Consider the following 26,569-nt stretch of genomic DNA (forward strand, 5'->3'; position numbering starts at 1 on the left):
TATAAAACCAAAATGGTTACAGACTGGCAGAAAACGCTCGGCATCTGACAAAAGCAGTCTGTAACCAGGGGTTCTATTTCCCCAACTGGCAAGGTACAAGGAGTACGTTGGTATCGCAATTGAAGGCGCGTGACCCGAGGCCTGTGCTGAGCCGGCCAGCGTTATAAACCCCGGAGACGGCGGTGGTGAGGGTGGCGCCAAGAGTTGGGTGAGAATCCCGCCACCCCGGATCCGCAACAATATATATATATATATATATATATATATATATATATATATATATATATATATATATATATATATATATATATATATATATATATATATACATTATTCAAAGACTCAAAAAAATACTGAACCAAATGCAACCAAATTTTGCATGTTGTCTCCGGGTACCACAAGTGTGGTTTCTAGAGAAATGCATAGTGTTCCATAATATCAATCTTAATTTCAAAGGATTATTGACAACGGTCGAATAATGATTTTTCAGTATGAAATAATTTGTGTATACAATATGTATTGTACAGGGTGTTTCAAAAAGATTGATACAACTTTGACTTCCTGCCATTTCTTTGTTTTTTTATCTATACCGTTTTCCTTTTCAGGGTTTGGTGGTGCTATCGTGGTATTTATTCACTGTGATTTCTAGCTCCGTAACTCAACGATGCCATTGACAGTGAAGCAGAAGACAAAAGTGGTGGCTCTGTGGTATGAAACAAAATGATATGTAGACAACTGCCGGTGGTTCTGCCGGGAATACGACCTCAGAACACATGATGGACCCACAAATTGTGCCACTCAACGTATTGTGAAACATTTTGAGCACAAGGGTACAGTGAACAACCAGAGCAAGGGCAACAGTGGCAGGCCAGCATCAGCAACCAAGAGTCAAGCCAACATCAATGCTGGGCAGGATTCTGCAGTGGACAGTCCCACGAAGTCCCACTGCCGGCACTCCTGGGAGCTAAGCATCAAACCAACATCAGTCAGGCGTATCCTCACTGAGGAACCGAAGCTTTTCCCATACATCATCTCTATTAGGCATAAACTGAGTCAAGATGACACGAGGAGAATTGATATGTGCAATTGGCTCAGTGATAGGATGGAGCGGTACCCAAACGATCAACTGCCAACCGTCCTGCCACACTGGATGATCTGAAGCAGGAGGTGTCAGACTACCTCCAGACAGTGCCACATGAGACCTATAGGAAAGTTGGACAGAACTTTGGAGTCAGAATCAATGCCTGTCTGAACCGCGGAGGGGCATACATAAAAAACGTCAATTACAAGGATTTTGCGTAAATACCAATTTCAGACCTTGGGCTCTCACTAACTCAAGCAGTGACTTGCTTCAATAGCAATCAGTGATAGAAAATACTACGTCATAAGCTTTCAAGAAATGTTTGGTTCACATTCCTGAGGTTTCTGTTTCTTTGTAAATAAACATTTAAATTTGCATCACTCTTTTTGAAACACCCTGTACATAGTAATCCATTATTAGGGTACCCGGTGAGTACAGGGTACCCTATTGTTTTTCTTCTGTTTATTATTATTACGCATTATTATTATTTTTCCGCCGGCATTTTGCACCCTTTTTCGCTTTAAAAATCATTTTCTCTGGGACACTAAGGCCAATCGACAGGAAATTTTCACCATAGTTTGTATCTTTTTTGATAGCATAATCACGTTATAATTATGACGTCATTGGTCACGTGGTGCGGTCGCCATCTTGAAAAAAGCGATAAACTTTGGACATCTGTATCTCGGAAAATGTGCAATGGAAATTTTTTTCGCTTGATACATTTTACTGAGCTCACTATGGGGAACACGTGTGATTTTTCGTGACATCATAGGTGAAGCGATATACCGGTGAAAATTCGTCAAGTAGAACGCCGTATAGGAAAAATCTGAAATTTTTTGAGCGTCATCTATGCCAAAATTCATCGTCAAAAATGTTTTTTTTGACGTCATCGATGACGTAATTCGGCCGCCATCTTGTTTTTTAGTGTTTTTTTAAAAAAAAATCTTCTTCTCCAGAAGGGCTGGACAGATTGAGGCAAGACTTTACAGGTACATTCCCCCTGAGGTCCTCTTTCAAGTTTGTGAATTTCTTGTTGACAGGTCACATGGTTTGGCGGCCATCTTGAAAAAACCTTAAAACCTTCAAACATCTTCTCCAGAAGCGCTGGTCCAATGAAGGCGAGATTTCAGAACTATATTCGTGACATGCATGCGATGCAAGTTTGTTAATTTCGAAGTGATAGGTCACATGGTCTGGCCGCCATGTTGGATTTAAGAAAAATATTAAATAATGTTTTCTCTGGAATTTCATAAGCCATCAAAGCGAAAATTTGCAAGTGCCTTCCTCCCTCAAGTCTGCATACATGGTAAAAAAATTTTTACCTCAGAAGTCACATGGTTTGGCGGCCATCTTGGATAGAAAATAGACCTTATCCGATTTACACGAAACTTCACAAACTTGTTCGGGTCGATGATGGAAAGCAGAATTTAAATTTGTGATATCATAGGTCACAAGGTTCGGCAGCCATCTTGGATTGAAAATGAATAAATTTTAAAAATCTTCTCCAGAAGGGCAAGACAGATTAAGACAAAACTTGACACATATATTCCCCATGAGGTCCTTTCTCAAGTTTGTTAATTTCTTCTTGATCAGTCACATGGTTTGGCGGCCATCTTGAAAAAACCCTAAAACCTTCAAACATCTTCTTCTCCAGAAGCGCTGGTCCAATGAAGGGGAGATTTCAGAACTATATTCGGGACACGTAGGCGATATAAGTTTGTTAATTTCGAATTGATAAGTCACACGGTTTGGCCGCCATGTTGGATTTAAGAAAAATATTAAATAATGTTTTCTCTGGAACCGCTTAACCTAACGAATCAAAAGTTTTGAATTATCATCTACCATCATGTGTGCACGCGTGGTAAAAATTCTGACATCACACGTCACATGGTTTGGCGGCCATCTTGGATAGAAAAACGCACCTTTACCGATTGACACGAAACTTCACAAACGTGTTCCAATACCCAGTTGGAAGCAGAATATAAATTTGTGATGTCATAGGTCACATGGTTCGTCAGCCATCTTAGATTGAAAAAGAATATCTTTCAACGTCTTTTTCTCTGAAACGACTGAAAAGATCCAGGCGAAACTCCAGCACTATGACCGCCTCTCCATGATGAATAAAAAGTTCTCACCCCCTTTTGAGGTACGACACAACGTTTAGCAACCATAGTGGATTGAAGGAAAAATATTAATTAATGTTTACTCTGGAACTACTGCATCAATAAATGTGAAACATCACCTTTATGGTGGAACACTCATGCGGAATGAGGGTTTGAAATTTCAACGGGATCGGGCCCAGAGTTTGGCAGCCATGTTGGTTTTAAGAAAAATATTAAATAATGTTTTCTCTGGAACTGCTTAACCTGGAGAAGCGAAAATTTGCAGTTATCATCCCCCATCGTGTTTCCATACGTGGTGAAAATTATGACGTCACATGTCACATGGTTTGGCCGCCATCTTGGATTGAAGGATAAATATTAATTAATGTTTACTCTGGAACCACTGCTTTTATATATGCGAAACTTCAGATTTATAATTTAGGCGACATGTGAAACAAAAATTTAAAATTTCAACTTGATCGGCCACGCGGTTTGGCAGCCAGAATTATTTAATTATTTGAATCTGGAAGCCAGTAATAACGAAATTGAACGTTTTGTGCTGCCCGGTTTGTAACTCGTCTGTTCCGTGCCGTCTCGAAGCAGGCCTCTATTTGTATCACCATTAAATAATGTTTTCTCTGGCACCGCTTATCCTATCAATGCAAAACTTTGCGACTATGATTTAAGTCTCATGTTGTATCAGTTGTGTCAAAGGCGGACACTTCTGGGTACCCGGTCATCACTGCCAGCAGTTATAAAGTGGCAGTTCTAGTTTTATATATTATTATAATAATTGTACCAGACATGTTTATAATACAGTACTTTGTTTGTTTGTTTATTTCTATTTGTTGTCTATTTGTTGTTTCTGTTCTGAGCACATAGTTCTGAGTTTCCCAGGGTCCCAGATTTAAATCCAATATGTTCAGAATTCCATTGTGTGCTTATCTCCTTGCATTTCATATAAAAGTAATTTGATATCTCCTTATACCCTTGTCTTACAAAATAGACCTTATGATAACAAGGCAAGGACTATGTGTTAAAAACAACTTCAGCAATATCACCTACTGACTTTCATAAAACGATACGGACTTTGGGATCACGACTGGTAGTTACCCTCAAATATATCAGTTTCCTCTGGGTATTTTCATCCACTGTATCTTCTCATATTTTTTTCATTGGGGAGAGGGATGGATGGAGGGAGAGAGAGAGGTGGTAGAGGGGTTGCAAACCTATGGGATATGCAGCATATGCTGTTGGAGGACCAACATTAGGGGCTATTTGTATATTATGTACTCAAAAAACGGTGGAACTTTTGACCACTCCGCACCCCTCAACCCCACAATCTCATAGAATCCCCATACCTCCCATCACATCATATTTCTGTTCCCTCCCATCTTCCTTTCCTTCTCATGGCCCAGGCCCCTTCCTTTACTCAATTTATCCCCCCCCCTCCCCAACTGTATGTACTTAATAACTACATACCCCCTTAATTTAATAATAGCAATACAAATGAAAACAGGAATGTAATAAATGCATGAGAAAAAATTTTCAAATTATAAATGATCTTCACATACCTTCACCAAGTAGAATAGCAAATTAAGAGAAAGACTATACCTAGTTTAAGGACAAAAGTTGGAGAAACTGGTCCAAATTCCTGCAGTCTGTCCTGCTTACGCTCAGGTCACATCACAGGCTCCATTTCCATTGCAAGTCACATTAATTTAGCGAAATCACGAGTTATTTAAGGGTATGCACTTAAGAAACATTCTGTGAGCAGAGCCATACCAACAAGGCCAAGTCCAAAGTGGATATGTCGTCATGGTACTGCTCCATATCAATATGACTTGCAATAAAATTGCACCATTAGGCGAGCAGCATGTGGGTGTTTACTGTTTCCTTAAGAGAGAATACATTGATGAATTGTGTGTGAGCAGATGACAAAGCGAATCTGATGAAACACATCAGTGAGCAAGAACCAATGAGACGCACTCTGAAGTATGGAAAGGCATCCATGAGAAAGCTGTAGATTTCACTGACGGTCAAGCTGCCAGTCTTACTGTTCTTCAATGCAATGGCGATGAGACAGCTTCAAGAAAGGAACAAGGGAGAGAGAGAGAGAGGAAAGGAGACAACAGGAACAAGCATTATGCATAGATTATAACACATACAATTAAACTATTATTACTCCTACAGATATTACTGCTTCCTACACTATAAGATGTCTCTCTGAAATTATGTATGTCTTGGTGCCAAGATATGACTTGGCCTGAAAAAGAATGCTCAGATGTCATCTTGCTCGGTCTCTGACTCTGATGACTGTGGCTGAGATTCAAGTCAAGGTTCTACAGCAATGAAATAAGTTTAGCGGTTGAGGGTCAGGCTGAGGTATGCTGGTAATTTAATATATTGAGTATTTGACGTTCAGGCTGCAGTTCTCCATCAACTGCTGCCAGAGATTGATTGTATAGAAATAGATTGAAAAATTGATTGATCATAGAAATTAATAGAAGAAGGGCACTCGGTAGCGCACATACCTTCACCAGGCTGATTAGTTTACGTTTTGTATCCCAATAATAGGCCGGATCTGGATTCGGACCTGAACTGAATTTAATCGGCTTGTTCTTGTCACCGAACCAACTCATCCACCACTATGTCGTTTTTGGCCCCGATCTATCTCTCAATGGGGAAAAATCACTTAAAAAAATTATGCATTCAGATCTTCACAAAAATCTAATCATTTCGTCACATACCTAAGTTCTCCACCGAATTAAGTCCAAATCCGTCCACAACTTTTTGAGATATTTTGTTCACAAACAAACAAACAAGAAAAAGACATCATGCAGAGCACAATGCTTGTAAAACACACTCCCCTCACCAAAGGTTACCATGGATAAATCATATTGTCCATTTCATTAAGATTAAAATTGACAATTGTAATCAAAGCTCAAGTCAAAATGGATGAAAATTATTTTTCAGATTGAAATTGATTTTAGGAGTTTGACCTTGAGTTGACCTTTCATCTTTTGACCTCAAATAGTTGGTTTCCCAATTCAGTGATGGACTATGCAAATCCTGTTCAACTTTCAAGTCAATGGGATGAAAAATAACGATTTTAGAAATTTGACCTTTGACCTCAAAATCAAAAGGCTTCTCAGTTGAGACAACCGCCACAACTTGGTGAAGTTTCATGATGATCAGTTTAGAATTGTGACCTGTAGGCGATAAACAAACAGACAAAACTAGAGGGGGAGCACTCGGTAGAGTGCAAAACCTCCGCGGCCAATACTGCTGGGTCACTCAAGTGAACCTGATATCCTATTCTCGAAATAATCGAAATTTTGTTGAAAAAAAATTTGCAAAATTTTTTTTCTCTATTTTTTTTTTGGGGGGGGGGGGGGGGTTGGAAATCACTTAAAACATGTAGAAATGCAAAAAAAAGAAATCGAAATGTTGAAAAAAAAGTTGCAAAAATATTTTTTCTCTAACAATTTTTTTTTTGGGGGGGGAGTTGGAAATCACTTAAAACATGTAGAAATGCCCCCCAAAAAAATTTTCTCTATTTTTTTTGGGGGGGGGTAAGTTTTTTTGGGGGGGTTGGAAATCACTTAAAACATAGAAATGCAAAAAAAAAAAATTCTCTAACAATTTTTTTTGGGGGGTAACAATTTTTTTGGGGAGGGGGTTGGAAATCACTTAAAACATGAAGAAATGCACATAAAATTTTTTTTTCTCGAACAATTTCTTTTGGGGGGGGGACCAAGCCCAAAATTTAATGGCATGATCCTTGGACCATACCTAACGCCCCCACCAAGTTTCGTCGAAATCCGTCGAGGAGTTTTTTCCGTAATACTGTTCACAAACAAACAAACAAACAAACAGAAAGGGGTGAAAACAGTAACCTCCATCCATCTTTGAAGATGGCGGAGGTTAATAACAAAATCGACTGACCAATATAATTGGAAAAATCTTCGATTTTGCAATTAACAAACAAACACAAAAGGATGAAAACATAACCTCCTTCACCTTCGGTGGTTAAGGTAACAAGGCAAGATGTCACAATCGGCGTGTGCCTTCAAAGAACAATGAAGATCGACTGGTGTTGCTTGTGAAGATTAATATTGATCTGCATCAGCAGACAGTTAGAAGAATCGATGTTATCAACAGGTCATTGATTCCCTCTGCCACCGAAGGTGGATGGAGGTTATCTTTTCACCCCTGTCTGTCTGTCCATTTGTTCATGAACAAAATATCTCAAAAAGTTGAGGACTGATTTGGATGAAACTTGGTGCATGAGTTGGTTCGGTGACAATAACAAGCCGATTAAATTTTATTTCAGGTCCAAATCCAGATACGGCCTATCAGTGGGATACGAAACGTAGACGAATCAGCCTGATGGAGGTATGCACTCCACGAAGTGCCCTTCTAGTTTAGATATGCTAACCACCATGGGTAGCAAGGAGAAGCCTAGTTTCTGGTGTTTACTCTTCGTCAGTGCAAATGAAGCAGACAGGATAGGGGAGTTGGTTGATCACGTGGAGTAAATCACCTGAAATTGTTGAGAAAGTTTTGACTCAGCTGTCAAGGGCTACAGTGTGTGTGTGTGTGTGTGTGTGTGTGTGTGTGTGTGTGTGTGTGTGTGTGTGTGTGTGTGTGTGTGTGTGTGTGTGTGTGTGTGTGTGTGTGTGTGTGTGTGTGTGTACAGGTGAAACTGAGCAGCAATGTCCATCTTCCACACAAGAACAATACCTCTAATTTAACCAACCAGGAGGTGAGTTTGCGTTCAGGTGTAATAATGAACCAAAATATGGCCCTTCCAACCCGATAAATGCATGATGGTGTTTAAACGCCATGAGCGCATGCATACAGCTTTGCTTCCTGTCCGAATAGCTTCAACTGTGCATGCTCGAGTCTATTTTAAAGACCGAGGATCTAAAGTCACAAGTAAAGGATCGTGGAGTCATCGACCATGGTTTCGTTGTTGTTTGAGTGGCTGAAATTATGTTAAAAAAGACTATTTGAATGACAGATTTCATCCTAGTCATTGCAGGTTAAAAGTGCCCAGTGAGCAGAACCGAATGACTGAAGACGCGCACACAGCGCATGTACAAGAGGCCTTGGTAGCATTCAAACGTCCATTTTGAAAGTCACGTATTGTTTTCGTCTGCCTGTCTGACAGTCAAACAAAATTGAAAATCATTCCAAACAAGAAACTTATTGTGTTGAGAAAAAAAAAATTTTCAGGGACATCATAAAGGACACAAACAACAGGTTCCAACAACTAAACTAACATGTTAAATAAGGTGGTGTAAAAGATGATGCATCAACGGCGGTAAACTTCCAAAAAAAGTTTTTTTTTTCCTTCAGCCTTTAAATTTTTTATTTCAAATGAATTATATTCACTTGACCATTGTAGAACACAAATCGCCTTGTTGGCACGACCAAAAATCTTGTTTTGCAGTGCTTGGCCAAAATATTATGCCATTTTACATCACATCTCAACCAATCAAATTTGCCATTCGTGCTCTCAGGGTTAGAGAATATCGAGATTCAGACAAAATTGTGGCTCATAGGAAATATAGATTGTGCTGGGAAAATGCAAAGCAAGAGTTGAAAAAGACCCTTCCCATGTCCTTTTTCTCAAGAACTGCATGTGCCGCGATAAGGTGTTCTCAGAATTCTGGTTCTTTCTGAATCACATGCAAGGTGATTACACCCAAATATTGCACATTTTCGAATTGTTTTTTTTTCTGCTCAATGAACCATCAAACAACTTTGTCCACAAAAGCCAGAGGCAACACGAAGGAGACAACTGAAACGGCCTGAACTTCACAGCAACAGCTCGTTTTAGCCATCATTACCTCTACCACCGAAGGTGGGCGGTGGTTATGTTTTCACCCCTGGTTTGTCTGTCTGTCTGTTTGTCTGTGAGCAGGATATCTAGGAAAGTTATGGACGGATTCAAATGAAACTTGGTGGATGAGTGGGTAGGTGACGAGAACAAGCTGATTAGATTTTTTGTTAAGATACGGATGCAGATCCGGCCTATCAGTGGGATACAAAACATCAACTGTTCAGCCTGGCGGAAGTATGCGCTCTACCGAGTGCTGTTCTAGTTACCTCCGCCACCGAAGGTGAAGGAGGTTATGTTTTCTCAGCCCTTTCTGTCTGTTTGTCTGTGTACAGGATATCTCAAAAGGTTGTAGACGGATTCGGATGAAATTTTGTGGACAGGTTGGATGTGTGACGAGGACGAACTGATTAGATTTTGGTGAAATCCGGATCCGGATACTAGAATTTAAATGATTCTTCACCATTGAGAGATCGGGCCAAAAATGATATTGTACTGTATAGCATGATAATTCAAAAATGTATTGGGCCCGATATGTTCTCATGGATCAGGCATTGCGTGGCGGAGGTACGTGCTCTACCGAGTGTCCTTCTCGTTTATAACTGAGTTTCTCAGCTGATCATGGATGCATGATAGTCTGGGCAAGGCTTTAGATACTCCCTGAGAGAATGCACTGATCCACATGCACAAGGTTCAGGGACTCTATTCATTATTGATAAAGCAAGAAAGAAAAAAAAAATCTACTTTTGATGATCTTGTCTAAAAGCCAAACTCGTCATTTGTGATCAGAGTCAGAGAAAAGGGATGAGTTCACATTTATTGCAATTAAGGTTTACATGATCTTAAAATCGAATGACTGCATGACTTGTCTATTTCCAAAGACGAACAATATTTTCTGTTCCATTCATTGAATCTCTAAAGCCTGGTGTTGGCTTAATGGTTAAGGTGGCCGGCTAAAGATCTTAGGGTCTTGAGTTTGAGTCCCCGTCGGGTCGTAAAATAACACCAGGTGGGTTGACTCAGCCTGCCATCCTTCTGAGGTTGGCAAATGAGTACCAGTGTGCTGGTAATAGAGGGCATTGCATCAGTGGTACAGCCATGCCTCCAAAAAATGATGCAGCCGAGTAGCCACAGGCTGTATATGAAATTTTAAAAAATTGGATCTCGAAAATCATGCAACTTCAGAACAATGCCATTCAAGGATGCAGGTTGTGATAGGGGTTAATCCAAACCTCCAACCCTGACCCTAATGATCAGAAGTCGTATGATTCTTACGAGCCAATGAGATAAACAATATGCTGTTCTTTGTCGGAATCATACATTTACTACCCTGCGCACACGAGGCAAAAAGCAGGGTGAAGCAATTGGTTCCCTTCTGTCTGTCCGTCCACAAATGTGAGTTTGCGATCGATGAACAACTTAATTTAAATTGAATGTTATATTTTGAACATTAATCTGAAAACGAACCTGCCGTGTTAACGTACTTTGGCTCTCAATTCGTCCTGACACGCGCAGAAAGAAGTGATTATATTTTTTTTACTGTCTGTCTGTCTGTCTGGCAGTTAAACAAAATTGAAAATCATTCCAAACAGGAAACTTTCTGTTTTTAAGGATGTCATAAAGGACACAAAAAAACAGACACAAATAACTAATCTAATGTTTAGATAGGGTGGCGTAATAGACACTGCGTCAATGGTGGTAAACTTCCAGAATAATTTTTTTTTATACTACCTTTACTAGGTATGCAAGAGTGGGGGTAAGAACAGGTGTATAGAGGTGTGGAGAGGTTATCAATATATACCATGTAAACTTTTATTTACGATTTCCCCCAAAAATATTTCTGTCATTTACAAAAAGTATTTTTTGAAATTCAAAGTAAAAAATATGGTGTTTTTAGAAGGTGTCATGGTTTCCTTGAAGTCACACTCATTGTATTTATATTGGGATATAAATTGTATGTAATCTTGTTGTGCCTTTCAAATCAATAAGATGAAATATGGACTTACGAGAGGCGGTCAAAAAGTTTTCCACCTTGTTCACTGGTGAATATGGCATAATGAAGGATCCACAGCTGCAGCATGGATAGCAAGTTGTATTTAATTTTTAAGTATATATCTCTATTTTCACTTTGGACAATCGAGAAATTATCCTCACAGCATGAGTAACATCATGTGGAGATCATTGTTGGTGGTTAAGTGTTTGAAATGAGAGAGATCACTGAAAAGATTGTGTCCATATGTTTCTTCGACACTCCATGGATTTAATGTTTGTTGTTATTTGGTACGGTTCTAACATTCCATAAAAAGTTTTTATTTCTTAATATAAGTTGCACACCTTTAGTATTTTCCTCTATATTTTGTTTCATGTGAGTCTGTAACCAAATACTTTTGATTCTCTGAGTATGAATAATGGCAGGCGGTACCCTTGCAGGATGCTATTAAAGTGGAGACAAAGTTCCAAAGTGTTATTCACAATGAGGTGAGGAGGGCGAAGAGGGCAACAGAGCAGAGGTCAATATTTCTGCTATATTTGTATATGTAGAGAGTATATGGCCCCTTCGGAAAAAATATTTTCACTCTGCCTGCTGTTCGATTGACCCGAGCAAATATTTAAAAGTCTGTCACAGGGCAGGCTAAAGTAGAGACAATGAGAAGCAGAGTTGGCAATACAACAAAGCAGACTTTATGGATCCACGAGTTGAGGTGGTTAGAAACAGTTCCAGAGGAGAGATCAAAGGACCAGTAAGGAACTTCTCCATATTTTCAGGTGAATTTTTTTTTGACCTGTTCTCTCACCTGGCTGTGAGAATAGTCACAGTGTGATGGTGGGTCGAGATAAGTTGAGAACCTGGGTTTTAAAAGAAAAGAATATCCTGACTCGAGCAATCATATCTCTTCCTTTTCCTTGAGCTCAAATCACAAAATGTTTTTTTTCTTTTTCTTTCTTCATCTTCTTGGAGGGGACATAAGAGCAGCATATGCCAAACACTGACTTCATCGGGTGCCACCGCCTTTTGGAGGAAGGAGATAGATCAGAAAATTCATATTTCAGAAGAAACTTGACATGTCTGACTGATTGTCCTAAGATTAGACACAAGCTTATTGCTGGCGTTGTCGAATGACTTAAATTTATTCTCACTTGGCTTGGTTTTTTCTGGTTTGGAAGGCAAATAGCTTGGAGGCAACTGCCTCCCAAAAAGTAACAGTCTTGAAAGGCTTGGAAGAACATCATAAGAGCTACAGGTGAGGTTGATACATTCATACATCAGAGCAAATAGGTCTTTGGGGAAAGACTTTCAGGAAAGAGAAATCCAAACAACTTGTTTCTCTTAGAAATTAAACATTTAAAACCATTTTCAAGTCACTGATTGCTGCTCATGTTGTTATTTTTTCTTTGACATAGTTTTAACCCAATGTTTATGCATCATGACATAGTTACCTGTAAGAGTAGATTGGCTTTGGGAAGTGCCTTTCATTCGAGTACGGGAATGTTCTATGTGCTCCAAACATAGGACGGTAACGAAACGGACCTGGTTCAGAGAACTGATGGATGGGAAGGGAGTGGATAAATAAAAGGGGAGGATAAGAGGTATATAAATAGGAGAAGATGGATGAGGTGCAATCAATTTGATTGAAGAATAATTGAGGACAGGGAGATAGAAAAAACAGATCTAATAGAAGGGGTAAAATTGAATGGCGCTGAGAAACGGAGTCGATGTGGAATAATAAGAAAAACAAGAGAAAGCAGCAAAACGACTGTGTGGAAGACAGTACTGTAATGAGCGGGTTTAACCTGATACTGGGGGGTGTATTGAGGTTGGGAGGTAAGTTGCATGGCGTGCTGGGATGATGGATGGCTCCGTCCCACATCATACTGCAAATAAACAAAAGGATGTACAAGGCATTTTTTTTGGGGGGGGGGGGGAATCCTCACAAGCCATGCTGTAACGTTGAAAATGTCCTGAATTATTCATAACTAGCAGAGTAACCGCCCGACGTGCGATCTTGTTCCAAGCATGCAACGTGTTCTTCTGACGCATACCTTTATTTGGGAGGTGTATAGGTAAGTGACAGCTTTGTATAGGAAAAATCAATAACCCGGGTCACGTGCATGAAGTAAAGACATACCGACTGCTACTGATTCAAAACACCTCATTGCACTGGAAAACGTGGGGACAGGAATACTGACTGCACTGTAAATGGTGAGGACTTGTAACACCCTCCCCCACCTGGAGGCGGTGCTACACAAAACACATTTACATACAGAATTTGTGTCCCTCCTTCTCACCCCCCCCAAAAAAAAATCCATCGGCAAAGATAAAAACACCCCTATACATTAATTTGGGTTATGCTGATCCTCTGTAGCAATTCTGGATGAAATTGGGCCAGAACTGTACGAGGAGTCGCCCGACAAACAAACCCACAAACAAACACACAAACACTGGTCAGTGAATTATAATAGTAAGGACTCCTTTTATGGTTGACAAAAGATGGTAGAACCGTTTATTTGATACCAGCAATGGTACCCAGTGTTGCCGGGCAACGCCAAGTCCCTCCTCCCACCCTACTGCTTTCTCTCCATCCTCCCACCTCCACCCTTTCTCTCCTCCCACCTTCACCCATCCCCTCCTTCCTCCCACCCTACTCCTTCTCCTCCCTCCTCCCACATCCAGTCCTTCCCCTCCCAGCTCCCCCCTTTCCCTTCCTCCTTCCACAAAAGTACCTGGCATTATCCGTTCTAATGTACATCTATTGGACTAACACAATTAAGCACATATTTAGAGACAAACATTTTATTTATCAAGCTGCAAAACATTGAACAGAAATATCAACAAAATCGAACATATTATTACAATGTTTTTGGGTAGACAATAGTGAATGTTTTTTCCATTAAGGGCCAGAACATGTATACGGATCAAAATTTCATGTTTTAAAATTTTCCAAGGGTGTATATATGGAGAAGTTAGCGAAGGTGGTAACCTTTTTTTTTCAACAAGCTCTTCTTTCACCCTTGAGAGTTATGCCGTTAGATGAACAGTAACATTACCTTTAAATCTATGTATAGGTTGTGTTTGTGCGCTTTGTATTTTTTCATAATTAGCAATTAGCGCATTTGAGAGGTCATGTGACTCCTTCACCTATCTTACCCTTCATCCTAATTTCACAGATATTTTTCACATCTGATACCATAGTTGATGATCGGAGCTCGCCATCTCATCAATTATATAGTTATCAGGGTTGAAATCCGAAAAAAATATTGGCCTTTTTATAAAGCACTCGACGACCCGTGAACCCGTTGGGTTCCCATTGTGACAGCGGTTGATGAAAAAATCATTTCAAGAAAAAAAAAGATAGCTCCGGCGAACTATACCGCTGAGGTTGTTTGCATTGATCAAATTCTCCCGAAGAGTACTTGAGTGAATCGGGAATTGATTTTTTAATAATTTTTTCGTTTCCGGATTGGAACGAAACTTGATACTGCATACCGCAGGAGAATGGTGAGTAAGGTGGACTGCAAATGTTTGCGCTATCATGTACCGTTTTGGCTGTATTTCGGGAACATACATACATACATATATACAAGATGAGCGTTTTAGTAATAATAGCGAACGTAGTGAGCTTCATACTCAACGCGTGCATGTGAGAGAATAGGAAACTACAACAACAACAACAACAACAACAACACAATACCCCCTGGCAATTGTGAATCCGTGTCGTTGGCTATGACCCTTTTGGTTCCATTTTTGTTTTGTTTCTGGATTTTTTTTGTTTCCGGTTTTTGTCATGGGGAATGATGCATGCTGGGAGATCATGACCGGAAGTGTTTATTTATTTATTCAATAATTTTTTCCCCAAAGTTAATTTTATCCTTCCGAAAGTGATTTTTTTCATGACAGGAAGTGTTTATTTTGTATTTAACATTACCGGGAGTGATTTTGAAACTCTTTCCGGAACTTATATTTTCTTTTACTCTTGACCAGAAGTGATTGTTTATTTATTCAATTATTTTTTCCCAAAGTTAATTTTAATAAAGATATCTCCCGCATTATCAAAAAATTATTTTTAATCGTGATTTACATTATTTGATCGCTGATCCCGAATCCAGGCCGAAGTAACCGGAAATTGCGTCAAAATAATCAACTGTGCGCCGCTTTCATGTACCATGGTATAGTTGGTAAGTATACAGTTGTGAACAAGTTTTATGTAAAGTCAGAAGCGAATGTAAGAAGAATTCTACGTTCGCTTCTGGGCTTTGCCTATTCCATATTAGCGAACGCGGTGAGCTTCATACTTAAAGCGTGCACGTGAGAGAATAGGAAACAACAACAACAACAACAACAACGAGAACGGGAACTCAGTAGAGCGCATACCTTCGCCAACGCTACATTTTGCCCTCCCCACCCCCAGAAACCGTTGATTGTGAGGGTATTTAATCCCATACCACATCTGCCATCTCATATGTTATGATGGCTTAAAAACATTAAATTTCCTGTCATATCGTATATCACAAGATTGGGCATTGAATTCACAACATTTTGGTGTTGGTTTCATGCAAATCGGATAAGAATTGACCGTGTTATGACTAAAACCGCACATTTTGCAATGTCGTGACCCCCCTGACCTTTGACTCCCAACTGCTAATAAGGGTTATTACATCATTGTGTCATGTCACATCACAATATGGGGCATTGAATTCTGAGCATTTTGGCATTAGTTGCATGCAAATTGGATACAAATTGACCGCGCTATGGTAAAAAGACGATTTTGACCTTTTCATGACCTTGACCTTTGACCCGATCAATCCCAACATCTAATCAAATGGTCCTCGGATAATAACCAATCATCCCACCAAATTTGCTGCGATTCAGTTCAATACTTTTGGAGTTATGCGAATAACAAACAAACAAACAAACAAACAAACAAACAAACAAACAAACACACATATTCACAAATAAATAAATAAATACACAGCGATCAAAACATAACCTTCGCAACAAAGTTTGCAAAGGTAACAACACAATACCCCTGCCTATTTGGAATCCGTGTCGTTGGCTATGACCTTTTGCTTCCGGTTGTTGTTAAACGCTGTGCGGTGTATAAACACGATTGGGTTTTATTTCTATGCTGTGAATATTACTTAACGCGTGCACATGAGAGAATAGGAAACAACAAAAACAACACAATACCCTGCCAATTATGAATCCGTGTCATTGCCGATGACTCTTTTGCTTCCGTTTTTGTTTTGTTTCCGGTTTTTGTCATGGGGAATGATGCATGCCGGGAGATAAAGGCATCGTCGGAGACATGAAAGACCCAAATAATATCACACATGGTGCATATTTCCTCCACTAATTTTAATAAAAATATCTCCCGCATCATCAAAAAATAATTTTTAATCGTGATTTACGTTATTTGATCGCTGATTCCGAATTCAGGCCGAAGTAACCGGAAATTGCGTATACATTTGTGAACCAGTTATGGTTAAAGTCAGAAACGAATGCAAGAAGAATACTACGTTCACTTCTATGGTGTACGAGGTGCAGTGAAACACGAGAAGCTAGTATTTATACTAGAGAAGAAAAATAAATACTGTTAATATAGTATTTATTTTTTAGATGAGATCCTGTTCTCAGCGGTGTAGTTGTTGTTGTGAAGGTAATGTTGAGGTCAGTGTGGTGAATTGAAGGTCGTGACGTGAGATCACATGTCGCGTGGCTCGTGCACGGGATAGATAAAGCCGAGATTCCACGCGGTCGGGGGGGGGGGGGGATTGTCCCTGGGGCATTGACATTTACGGCGGCGGTACACTTGGTTCTCGTTGAATGGTAAGAATTGAGAGTATACCGGACTCTGTGCTAATTGCTGATTTATTTTGCGGTGATCTACTGCACATGTATACATTGCTACATTTGTACTCCTTGCTGCACCTGTATCCCCTGATGTGCCCGTAGAAGCGGCTTCAATCAAGTGGAATAAAGCCAACACTCTGAAGGTTCTTTCCTCACTTTCATTTCAATTTATTTCACTTGATCCTTTCGGCTCCCTCAACCGACGATGGACAAGATCTACAAACCAGAGAGGTTCGACGCAGACCCAAACGCGACTGACTCGGAAATGAAATGGTCGCATTGGTTCCGTTCCTTCTCACACTATCTGACCATTATTGAAGAGGGAGCCGACAAATTGGCCGCCCTTGTGAATCATGTCTCACCCAGTGTATTCAGGCTCTTCTCGGAGTGTGACACCTACGATGCAGCGATCGACGTGCTGCAGGCGCTCTACGTGAAGTGCAAGAACGAGGTGTACATACGACATCTTCTCAACACACGCAGGCAAGCAGCCGGGGAGACAATCGATCAGTTCCTGCAAGCTCTGAGGCAGTTGGGAAAAGACTGCAGTTTCCGGGCCGTAACCGCCGAGGAACACCGAGATGAAGCGACCAGAGAGGCGTTCATCCAAGGGCTCAGGTCAGCCCCCATACGGCAACGCTTCCTGGAGAAAGCGCAACCCACTCTTGAAATGGTAGCTGACCAGGCTCGAGCGATGGATACGGCTCAGCAGCAATCTGAGTCATTTGGGACACCGATGCTGCTAATGAACGCTGCTACGGCGGAAATTCAAGGAACCCCCCAGGGCACCTCCGACACTGAGGATGGAGATAAACCCGAGGAATCGGATACCCAGACCTCGTCAAACTCCTCAGCCACTACTTCGGTTGGTAAATGCTTCTTTTGTGGGTACAAAAGACACCTCCGCCACAAATGCCCCGCCAGAGATGCCACATGCATGAATTGTGACAAGAAAGGGCATTATGCCAGGGTATGCAAATCTACTCTTAGGAGAAATAAACCCACTTCTGCGGCTCTCTACTCACAAAAGAAACTAACAGCAGCTTCACCGGGGAATCTATCCAAGGTTATCATCAACGTACGAATTAACGGGCATATGGCTGAGGCTCTGATTGATACCGGTAGCTCTGAAAGTTTCGTCAACAGCTCGCTAGTGAAGGGCAGGAAATGGAAGATCCACCCGACAGACAATACGGTATGCATGGCCGCCACATCATGACAGTCCCGCGTACGAGGGTACTGCAATGTTGAGTTGGACGTAAAAGGGTACACGCATCGGGATGTAAGGGTACTGGTGCTTCGTGATTTATGCGCAGATGTAATTCTGGGTCATAATGTCCTCAAGCAGCACGCGAGCGTCGAAATACCCTTTGAGGAAGCAAACCTCGTCTAATTCTAAATGCTTTGACCACCGCAGAGGTATCGTCCCCCCAGCTGTTTGCTAACTTGTCGCCGGACTGTAAACCGATAGCGATCAAATCACGACGATAATACCACTGCCTATATGAACTTCATCACTTCTGAAACCAAGCGATTACTGGAAGAAGGTATTATAGAACCGAGCGATTTGCCATGGCATGCGCAGGTGTTGGTGACCAGCAGCCAGAACCATAAGAAACGAATGGTTGTCGATTATTCCCAAACGGTCAATCGTTTCACCCAACTCGATGCCTACCCTTTGCCGCGCATAGACGAGATGGTCGAACGCGTGGCCAATTATAAAATATTCAGCACCATCGATTTGCGAAGCGCCTATCATCAAATTCCCATCCGAGAGGAAGACAAACCTTACACCGCATTCCAGGCAGGTAGACGCCTCTATAAATTCAGGAGGATTCCGTTCGGTGTCACCAATGGAGTAGCTTGCTTCCAACGAGTTATGGACGACATCATCTCAGATGAAAACCTCAAAGACACTTTTGTTTACGTGGACAATGTCACAGTGTGCGGTAGGGATCAGGGGGAACATGATATGAATCTGGACAGATTCTTGAGCATTGCTAGAAAATATAATCTGACCCTCAACTACGAGAAATGCGTATTCTCGGCAAGGTCAATTAATCTTCTCGGCTACACAATAGCCGAGGGCACGATTAAGCCCGATCCTGAACGATTGCGCCCACTTTGTGAGCTACCCCCACCTCAGGACCTGCAGACAATGCGTCGGGTGATCGGCATGTTCGCTTACTATGCGAGATGGATCCCCCAATACTCTGAAAAAATACATCCCCTAGTGCATTGCAAAAACTTCCCACCAGATGCCGCTGTTGTAAAAGCTTTCCACAGCCTCAAAGATGATATCAGTAATTCCGTGGTATTATCGATCGATAGCTCGGTGCCCTTCGTGGTGGAAACTGATGCTTCCGATCACGCGATCGCTGCGACGCTCAATCAGTCCGGCCGACCCGTCGCGTTCTTCTCGAGAACTCTCTCTGGAAGCGAGCAGAGACACTCAGCTATAGAGAAGGAAGCGTACGCTATTGTCGAAGCCCTACGTAAATGGGACATTATTTACTGGGAAACCACTTCACACTCGTCACGGACCAGCGATCCGTTGCATTCATGTTTGATGGGAAAAATAACGGGAAAATTAAGAATGAGAAAATAATGAGATGGCGGATAGATCTATCTTGTTATAGTTATGACATTGTTTACCGGCTCGGGAGGGAAAACCCTGCTGCAGACACCTTCTCTCGGGTCTACTGTTCGGCGACAATCAGTCGGGCTTTGCAAGACCTCCATGTGTCTCTGTGCCACCCGGGGGTAACCAGAATGGCACATTTCGTGCGCAGACAAAACCTTCCCTATTCTATTGAAGATATTAAACAAATGAATGCTTCATGCCCTGTTTGTGCTGAACTAAAACCCAGATTCTATGGCGCGGCATCTGGCCGGTTGATCAAGGCCACTTCACCCTTCGAGAGACTAAACATTGACTTCAAAGGGCCCCTGCCGACCGAGACAGACAACAGATACATATTCACTGTTGTTGATGAATACTCAAGGTTCCCATTCGCATTTCCGTGCTCGGATATGACCTCGGGCACTGTCGTGAAATGTCTGTCTGACCTCTTCGCTATGTTTGGGAAACCTTCGTACATACATTCAGACAGAGGGCCGTGTTTCATGTCGGCCGGGCTAAAACAATTCCTATTAGAGCACGGCATAGCAACTAGTCGAACGACGGGTTACAACCCACAGGGTAATGGGCAGGTGGAACGATATCATGGAATCATTTGGAAAGCTGTAACTCTGGCGCTGAAATCGAGAAGGCTGGGGCCCGAGCGGTGGGAGGTTACCCTTCTCGACGCTCTGAATTCCATACGCTCTTTGCTCTGCACGTCCACCAATGCTACTCCTCACAAACGAATGTTTACTCACCAACGACGTTATGTTGACGGCCAATCGGTGCCCAACTGGCTAACCTATCCCGGAACAGTGTTCATGAAACGCCCGGTATGACAAAGCAAGTATGAACCCATGGTGGAGGAGGTCGAACTCATCGATGCTAATCCAGAATACGCTCATGTCAGGCTCCCGGATGGCAGGGAGACCACTGTGTCGGTTCGCCATCTGGCTCCCGCAGGTACTCCTCCTGCAGGTACACCACCATCTGGCACACCTCCCTCTGACATCCCCTCCCCAGGTGTTCCCCCCCCAGGGACTCCACCCGAGAAGGGTGACGACGGAGCTGCCGCGTTCCACCCGAGAGCGATCGGGGAGTCATCCCCGGCACGAGTCGAGGCTCACCAAGAGGATCGGAAGCCTCCCTCAAGTGAAACCGCCATTTACTCCCGGAGAGGCCGACGAATAATACCCCCTCGCCGACTCGATCTGTAAAGGGGATTATCGGCATCCTCGATGCTCATGCTCCTATATGCTCGTTACATCATATATCGATGCTCATTACCATGCTCCTACAACTCAAAATAATCCTCACTGCTTGGCATGTATGCTTCTGTAGTTTAGATAGTTCGCGTTGCTTGAAATGTATACTCCTGTAGCGCTGAAGTAATCATGGTGCGTTAGTTGGGCCTCTAGTTACATTTTAAAGACGGGGAAAATGTGGTGAATTGAAGGTCGTGACGTGTGATCACATGTTGCCCGGCTCGAGCACGGAATAGATAAAGCTGAGGTTCGGCTCGGCCGCGCAGATTGTCCCAGGGGCATTGTCGTTTTATGTCGGCGGCTCACTTGGTGCTCATTGAATGGTGAGAATACTGATTGATATATAATACTGATTTATTTTGCGGTGATTAGTTGCGCGTGTGTACCTTACTGCTTATGTATTCCATGCTGCGTCTGTATTTTCTGGTGTGCCCATAGAAGCGGCTCCAATCAAATGGAATAAAGCCTAAACTCTGAAGGTTCTTCTCTCGTCCTCATTTCAGTAATGTTGAGAAAATATTAATTTTTTTGGATGAGATCCTGTTCTGGGCGGTGTAGTTGTTGTTGTGAAGGTAATGTTGAGGTAATATTAATTTTTTCAGATGAGATCCTGTTCTAGGCGGTGTAGTTGTTGTTGTGAAGGTAATGTTGAGGTAATATTTATTTTTTCAGATGAGATCCTGTTCTCAGCGGTGTTGTTGTCGTTGTGAAGGTAATGTTGAGAAAATATTAATTTTTTTAGAAGAGATCCTGTTCTAGGCGGTGTAGTTGTTGTTGTGAAGGTAATGTTGAGGTAATATTTTTTTTCAGATGAGATCTTGTTCTAGGCGGTGTAGTTGTTGTTGTGAAGGTAATGTTGAGAAAATATTAATTTTTTTAGAAGAGATCCTGTTCTAGGCGGTGTAGTTGTTGTTGTGAAGGTAATGTTGAGGTAATATTTTTTTTTCAGATGAGATCTTGTTCTAGGCGGTGTTGTTGTCGTTGTGAAGGTAATGTTGAGGAAATATTAATTTTTTTAGATGAGATCCTGTTCTAGGCGGTGTAGTTGTTGTTGTGAAGGTAATGTTGAGGAATTTTTTTTTCAGATGAGATCCTGTTCTCAGCGGTGTAGTTGTTGTGAAGGTCATGTTGAGGTAATATTAATTTTTTTCATAGCAAAAAGACTTTAATTTGATATATTTAAGAAGCGAATGAAAGAAGAATTCTACATTCGCTTCTCGGCTTTGCCTATTCCATATTATATCGATTGTATATTTGGATTTATGCTCGGAAATGGCAACAGGTGGTGGCCCGTGTTATAAATAAGTTATGTTATAAATTGTGAGAAAATGACTTTAAAACCCTTTGTAAGGTGCATCGTAGTAAAAAAAAAAATGTGATTCTATAAAAATTTGTCACGATTAACCTTCGAAGTTCAGAGGAGTAGGGAAAATCCCATCATAGAATGCAGAGGAGTGGAGCAAATTGCATCGCTTCAAACTCCTAATTTGAAAACTATAGCACCTACAAGAGGGATGCATACAGTAATTTGTCGGGATGAAGATCGGGTCTTGGATGATAATGACTGAGGAAAGTGAAAAAAAATAACTTCTGAGCGCTTTATTTTACAGAAATTGATGCGGCCTGTTCTAAGTCAAGGCATTGTTAAGTAGGCCAAAACAAAATGGCGGCTTAAGACCCGTGAGAGGCATGCCACTATCTTGGTGGGGTCTTTTTATTTTATTTTTTATGGTGAGCACGCCATAAATTATCTTCAAAAAGGGGTGTTTAAATTTACCCAAATACCCTATTTTATCATTCATGCACTCCCTTGGAGTTCCCTTCAATCAAGTATGCTTGCAAAGTTTCGTGCTGCGAGATTTAATGATTCTGGAGTTCTGGAGGACACACACACTTATTATGGATTAATTAATGTGCAAGAGTCCTCTTCCTTATGAATACAGTTGTGTTCCTCATGAATACATACAGTAGCATCTATGCACGACACGATAAATTGCTTTTGGTGACATGTGGGTAGCAGATAATTGTTTTTTGAACTCTTGCCAGTGGAAGAGAACAATATCCTTCGCTATGCTTTTTAGATGTTTCTAGTAAAGTTTTCAGGATTCCTCGAGTCAGGAACTGGCATTCTGTGTTTGTACTTTTATTTTTATCATTTATAAGGAATGCTTCGAGCTTCCATGACTCGAGCAGACCTTGTACTGTGCATGATTCTGCATTTCAAGCCTTGGTTCCATGCTTACAATTCCAGCCTGCATACCAAGTCTCAGTGCTGATTAAGACTCAAATATACTCACTGGTGGGCGAGGAAGTGGATGAGCAGGGAGAGTGAACGATGGATGCTGGGATCCAACATAAGCTCCTCCACAATATGGTGAGGTTGGAGTTGGGTAAGATGGCAATGCAGGACGAACAGGAGACACCCATGGGCGAGGTGATTGAGCTGGCAGGTTGAAATAAGGGTGGCATTAGAACGTGGAAAGGTAATTGGCATAAAGGCCATGAGTGATGAAGCATAACACTAAACAGGTCTTTTTCTGAGTCAGCCTCATTGTCTTTATCAGCACATTTCAACTGTATGGACAAAACTAGGCCAGGTGCGTGTTTCACCAAACACACCTGGACGGTTAAACCCGCTTTTCTGTGATCACAGTGATACGACTCCAGAGCAGGATAAGTACAACTGAAAGCAGGGCCGAGTAGAGAATGTACCTTACTCTTTATTGCTTTGTTCTTTTCACTGGTGGTGTACTGGGAATCGAGTTCCAACCCTCACTCGACCACTTTTTCCCTTGTTAAATGCTTTAAAGGATAAATTGTACATTCTACGAGCATACTTGACTTGCCTAATTAAGATGCTAAATCTATTAATGATATGCAAGTGATAATACCTCTACAAGTCCAAGCAAGTGCAATATAAAATCTCAGTGCAAACCTGCATGCAAATAGGTATTGCATTGGTCTCTGTTGGCATGTCTCAAAGTTGATTTTTGATCGATTTTGAGTTGGAAGTATCCTTAAATCCTGAAAGTTTTCCACTTGCCAACATTGCTAACTACTATATGTGTACCTGGGTATTGGTTGATGCAATCTTTCTGTAGAACAACGTCTTTGACTTTATGTGTGTGAGAAACTGAGCAAGTCGCAAGCTATTGTTTTAAGTGATAAATTGGATATGTGTGTGTCCACGATGAGCGAAATATAAATATTTGACACAATCCAATGCGCAGCTGATCGAACGTCGGTGAAAGTCATGTGATGGTCTTTGAACGTTGCGATTGACCGAATGACTTGCTCGGTTGTTTCTGATATCCCTGTGAGTGGTTGCACTGAACTCACTAGGTTTCTCTTGTTCATGTCCTGCACTAGAAATTAAATCTAACCAGATTTAAAAAAAATTTAAGTCAAAATTAATGTGGCTTTAAGATATGGAAAAACGCAGCAATGGTAAAATGCCTAAACTTGTTTTTTAACTCACTACTTTTCTTCAGAAGAGTTGAACAACTATATGTTGTAACCCTCTGATACAATGCACGACAGACTGGTGGAGTATCAAACTATCAATTGTTCGTGTGAGACATCACTATAATCATGACTATAGCCAGTGGCCTGTTCAGTATGATCTGCCTATATCACACTTGTATTATGAGGCTGACATTAGGTTCAATTCGACAGGTAGGAATTTGGAATTTGGCCAGGGTGCCAGCGATAGCCCGCATACTCTCCGTGAAAGACAAGTGGGATATTTAACGTCTACCAACGAATGTTGGTATACTAGACTCCTAGTTAAACTAACATCTGGGGGACGCCACACACATTCATGCCTCGTCCTGCCTACGAGACACCAAGATGACAGTTTTGAGCTCGGCCGAGATGTTTATCCATATTCGACGGCTCAGAGGCGTGTGTGCACACTTCTAAGGCCATCCTGCCAGCCCTTAGTGTGCCTGCGTGTTAGTGCGTACATGACTGGAAAAAAAAACTTGCTGTTACACTATCAATGGCTGGCTGGATCATAAGCTCAGCACCAAATTTGAGATTCAAACCCATGAAGCTCACTATACCTCTTAGAATTGTTCCATGGATCTGCAGCAGCTCATGCTACTGTGGCCAGCAAGCTGTTAAAATGGTAGAATGAAGAACTAGTCTTTCTCGTGACGTATAGTGTCTACCTGCGTCAGTGGAAGGTAGAACAACGGTTGGAATCTATAAAACGTTTATCAAAGTATGCTAACCACCATGAGATCAGCAAGGAGGATCTGACATGTCGGGCGGTAATCCTCCTCAGATGAAGGGTTCACACTCGAAACATGAGCTCCTTCTTGCTTCCCTTGGCAATTAGCATTCCTCGATCAACGTTCTGTTGTTTCGATTCATTAACATGGTCACAGTCAGAAAGCCAAATTCCAGCCTGCACGACACTTAGTCCTCAGACCATGGATAAAAAGGCCCTACCAGCATGAGAGACAACAGCAGTTGGATGTAGCGGGTGAAGGGTCACTGATGGAAGCCATGACAGAGGGTGAAGTTCGGAAGGCAATTCGTCACTCCGCACACACTGGGCTCCGAGCTCACTCCGGTTCTCCTTTGACCCCAAGTCATTTTCTCCCTCTGTGGTTGGAAGAGACACTCCTTGGGTTTGAGGAGCTCCTGCTCGCAATCCAAAGTCCTCGCCGACGCTGCCAACACAAAGGGCATTGTAGTTAAATTTCAAGAAGTTAAACATAATTTCCTCTCTCCTCCATTTTAGACTAACCTGCTCTGTAATCCTTCTGCTTGTTCTTCATCGGGTGATTAAATGTTTTTTTGTTTTTTTTTTACGTTTTGCCTCATCTTTTAAAGGACGTCAAATAGTCTTATCTTCTCTGCCCGACCGAACCTGTGTAAGCGTGAACTCTGTTGTTTCGCATCCTTTGTGGCTGTGATTACCGCTTACAAAGTGGCTGCATATGTCCAGGGTTAACTTTATACACACAATTTACTCGAATTTTGTAATACGTGGCCAAGACATCAAAAAAGAGTTTGTAGTTGGGGGACCTAAAGTCACTGAAGCTGCAAGAACCGCAGAGGAAAACTTAAAACAACGACCGACTCAAGGTTTTGTCAAAAAATGATAATGGCTCAGAAGGTAGGATTCTTCAACCTTCATGGAAGACGACATATCAGACTCTCTGTTCAAACGTTTAATACCTTCCTGAAGGGGACAGAGCGACCATCATCCATCCATCCATCAGGACCATACTCTGTGAAGAGCATTGGTGCTGCCTAAGCAGTCTCCTTGGCTATTGGACACAATCCTGGATGGGTCGCCACTCCCAACACAGTATACCAGCATGCTGGCACTCATTTTTCCAACCTCAGAAGGCTAACAGGCAGAGTCAACCACACCTGGTATTAATTCAACAGAAAAATGGGATTTGAACTCAGGATCCTAGGATCCCATGCTCACCACCCTGACCATTAAGCCAACACCAGACATGACAGAGCGAGCGACGCATGGCTGTAATAGAACACAGAATCTAGCCAACTACTCTCATAATCACAGTGTTGCATTTTCCACAGGGTGGTTGGAGGTGGGGAGAGGGGAAGTAGTAATGTGAGGGCTGACATGAATCCACCACTGAAGCTTTTTGGACAATAGCCCCTCTCTTCCCCCAATTTATGTAAAAGCTAAATTATCCCCCTCCCCATACCCAGCATGCATATACAACATCTCTAGAAAAGGTAAGAATCTGGGCAGCCAATCATTCCAATTGTATGCATTGCATGAGGCCAAACTGTTTGAGAAATAAGAGTAAAAA

At 41.7% G+C, this 26,569-nt stretch overlaps 1 protein-coding gene across 4 annotated transcripts in view; it reads right to left on the reverse strand.

Moving 5' to 3' along the window:
* Window positions 1–26,569, reverse strand: part of LOC147018223 (forkhead box protein N4-like) — a 66,116-nt gene that overhangs the window by 9,590 nt on the left and 29,957 nt on the right. For all 4 annotated transcript variants that reach the window (XM_085897715.1, XM_085897714.1, XM_085897713.1 and 1 more), the window contains 5 exons: window positions 25,224–25,447; window positions 23,066–23,211; window positions 12,824–12,904; window positions 12,470–12,573; window positions 5,173–5,269 (listed from right to left, as the gene is read on the reverse strand). In XM_085897715.1, the coding sequence (XP_085753841.1) occupies window positions 5,173–5,269; window positions 12,470–12,573; window positions 12,824–12,904; window positions 23,066–23,211; window positions 25,224–25,447 (652 nt within the window). The remainder of the gene's footprint in view (window positions 1–5,172; window positions 5,270–12,469; window positions 12,574–12,823; window positions 12,905–23,065; window positions 23,212–25,223; window positions 25,448–26,569) is intronic.

This window comes from Eptatretus burgeri, chromosome 10 (genome assembly GCF_056783735.1).
Source record: "Eptatretus burgeri isolate ZD-2024b chromosome 10, Ebu_testis_v1, whole genome shotgun sequence".
Lineage (NCBI taxonomy): Eukaryota > Metazoa > Chordata > Myxini > Myxiniformes > Myxinidae > Eptatretus > Eptatretus burgeri.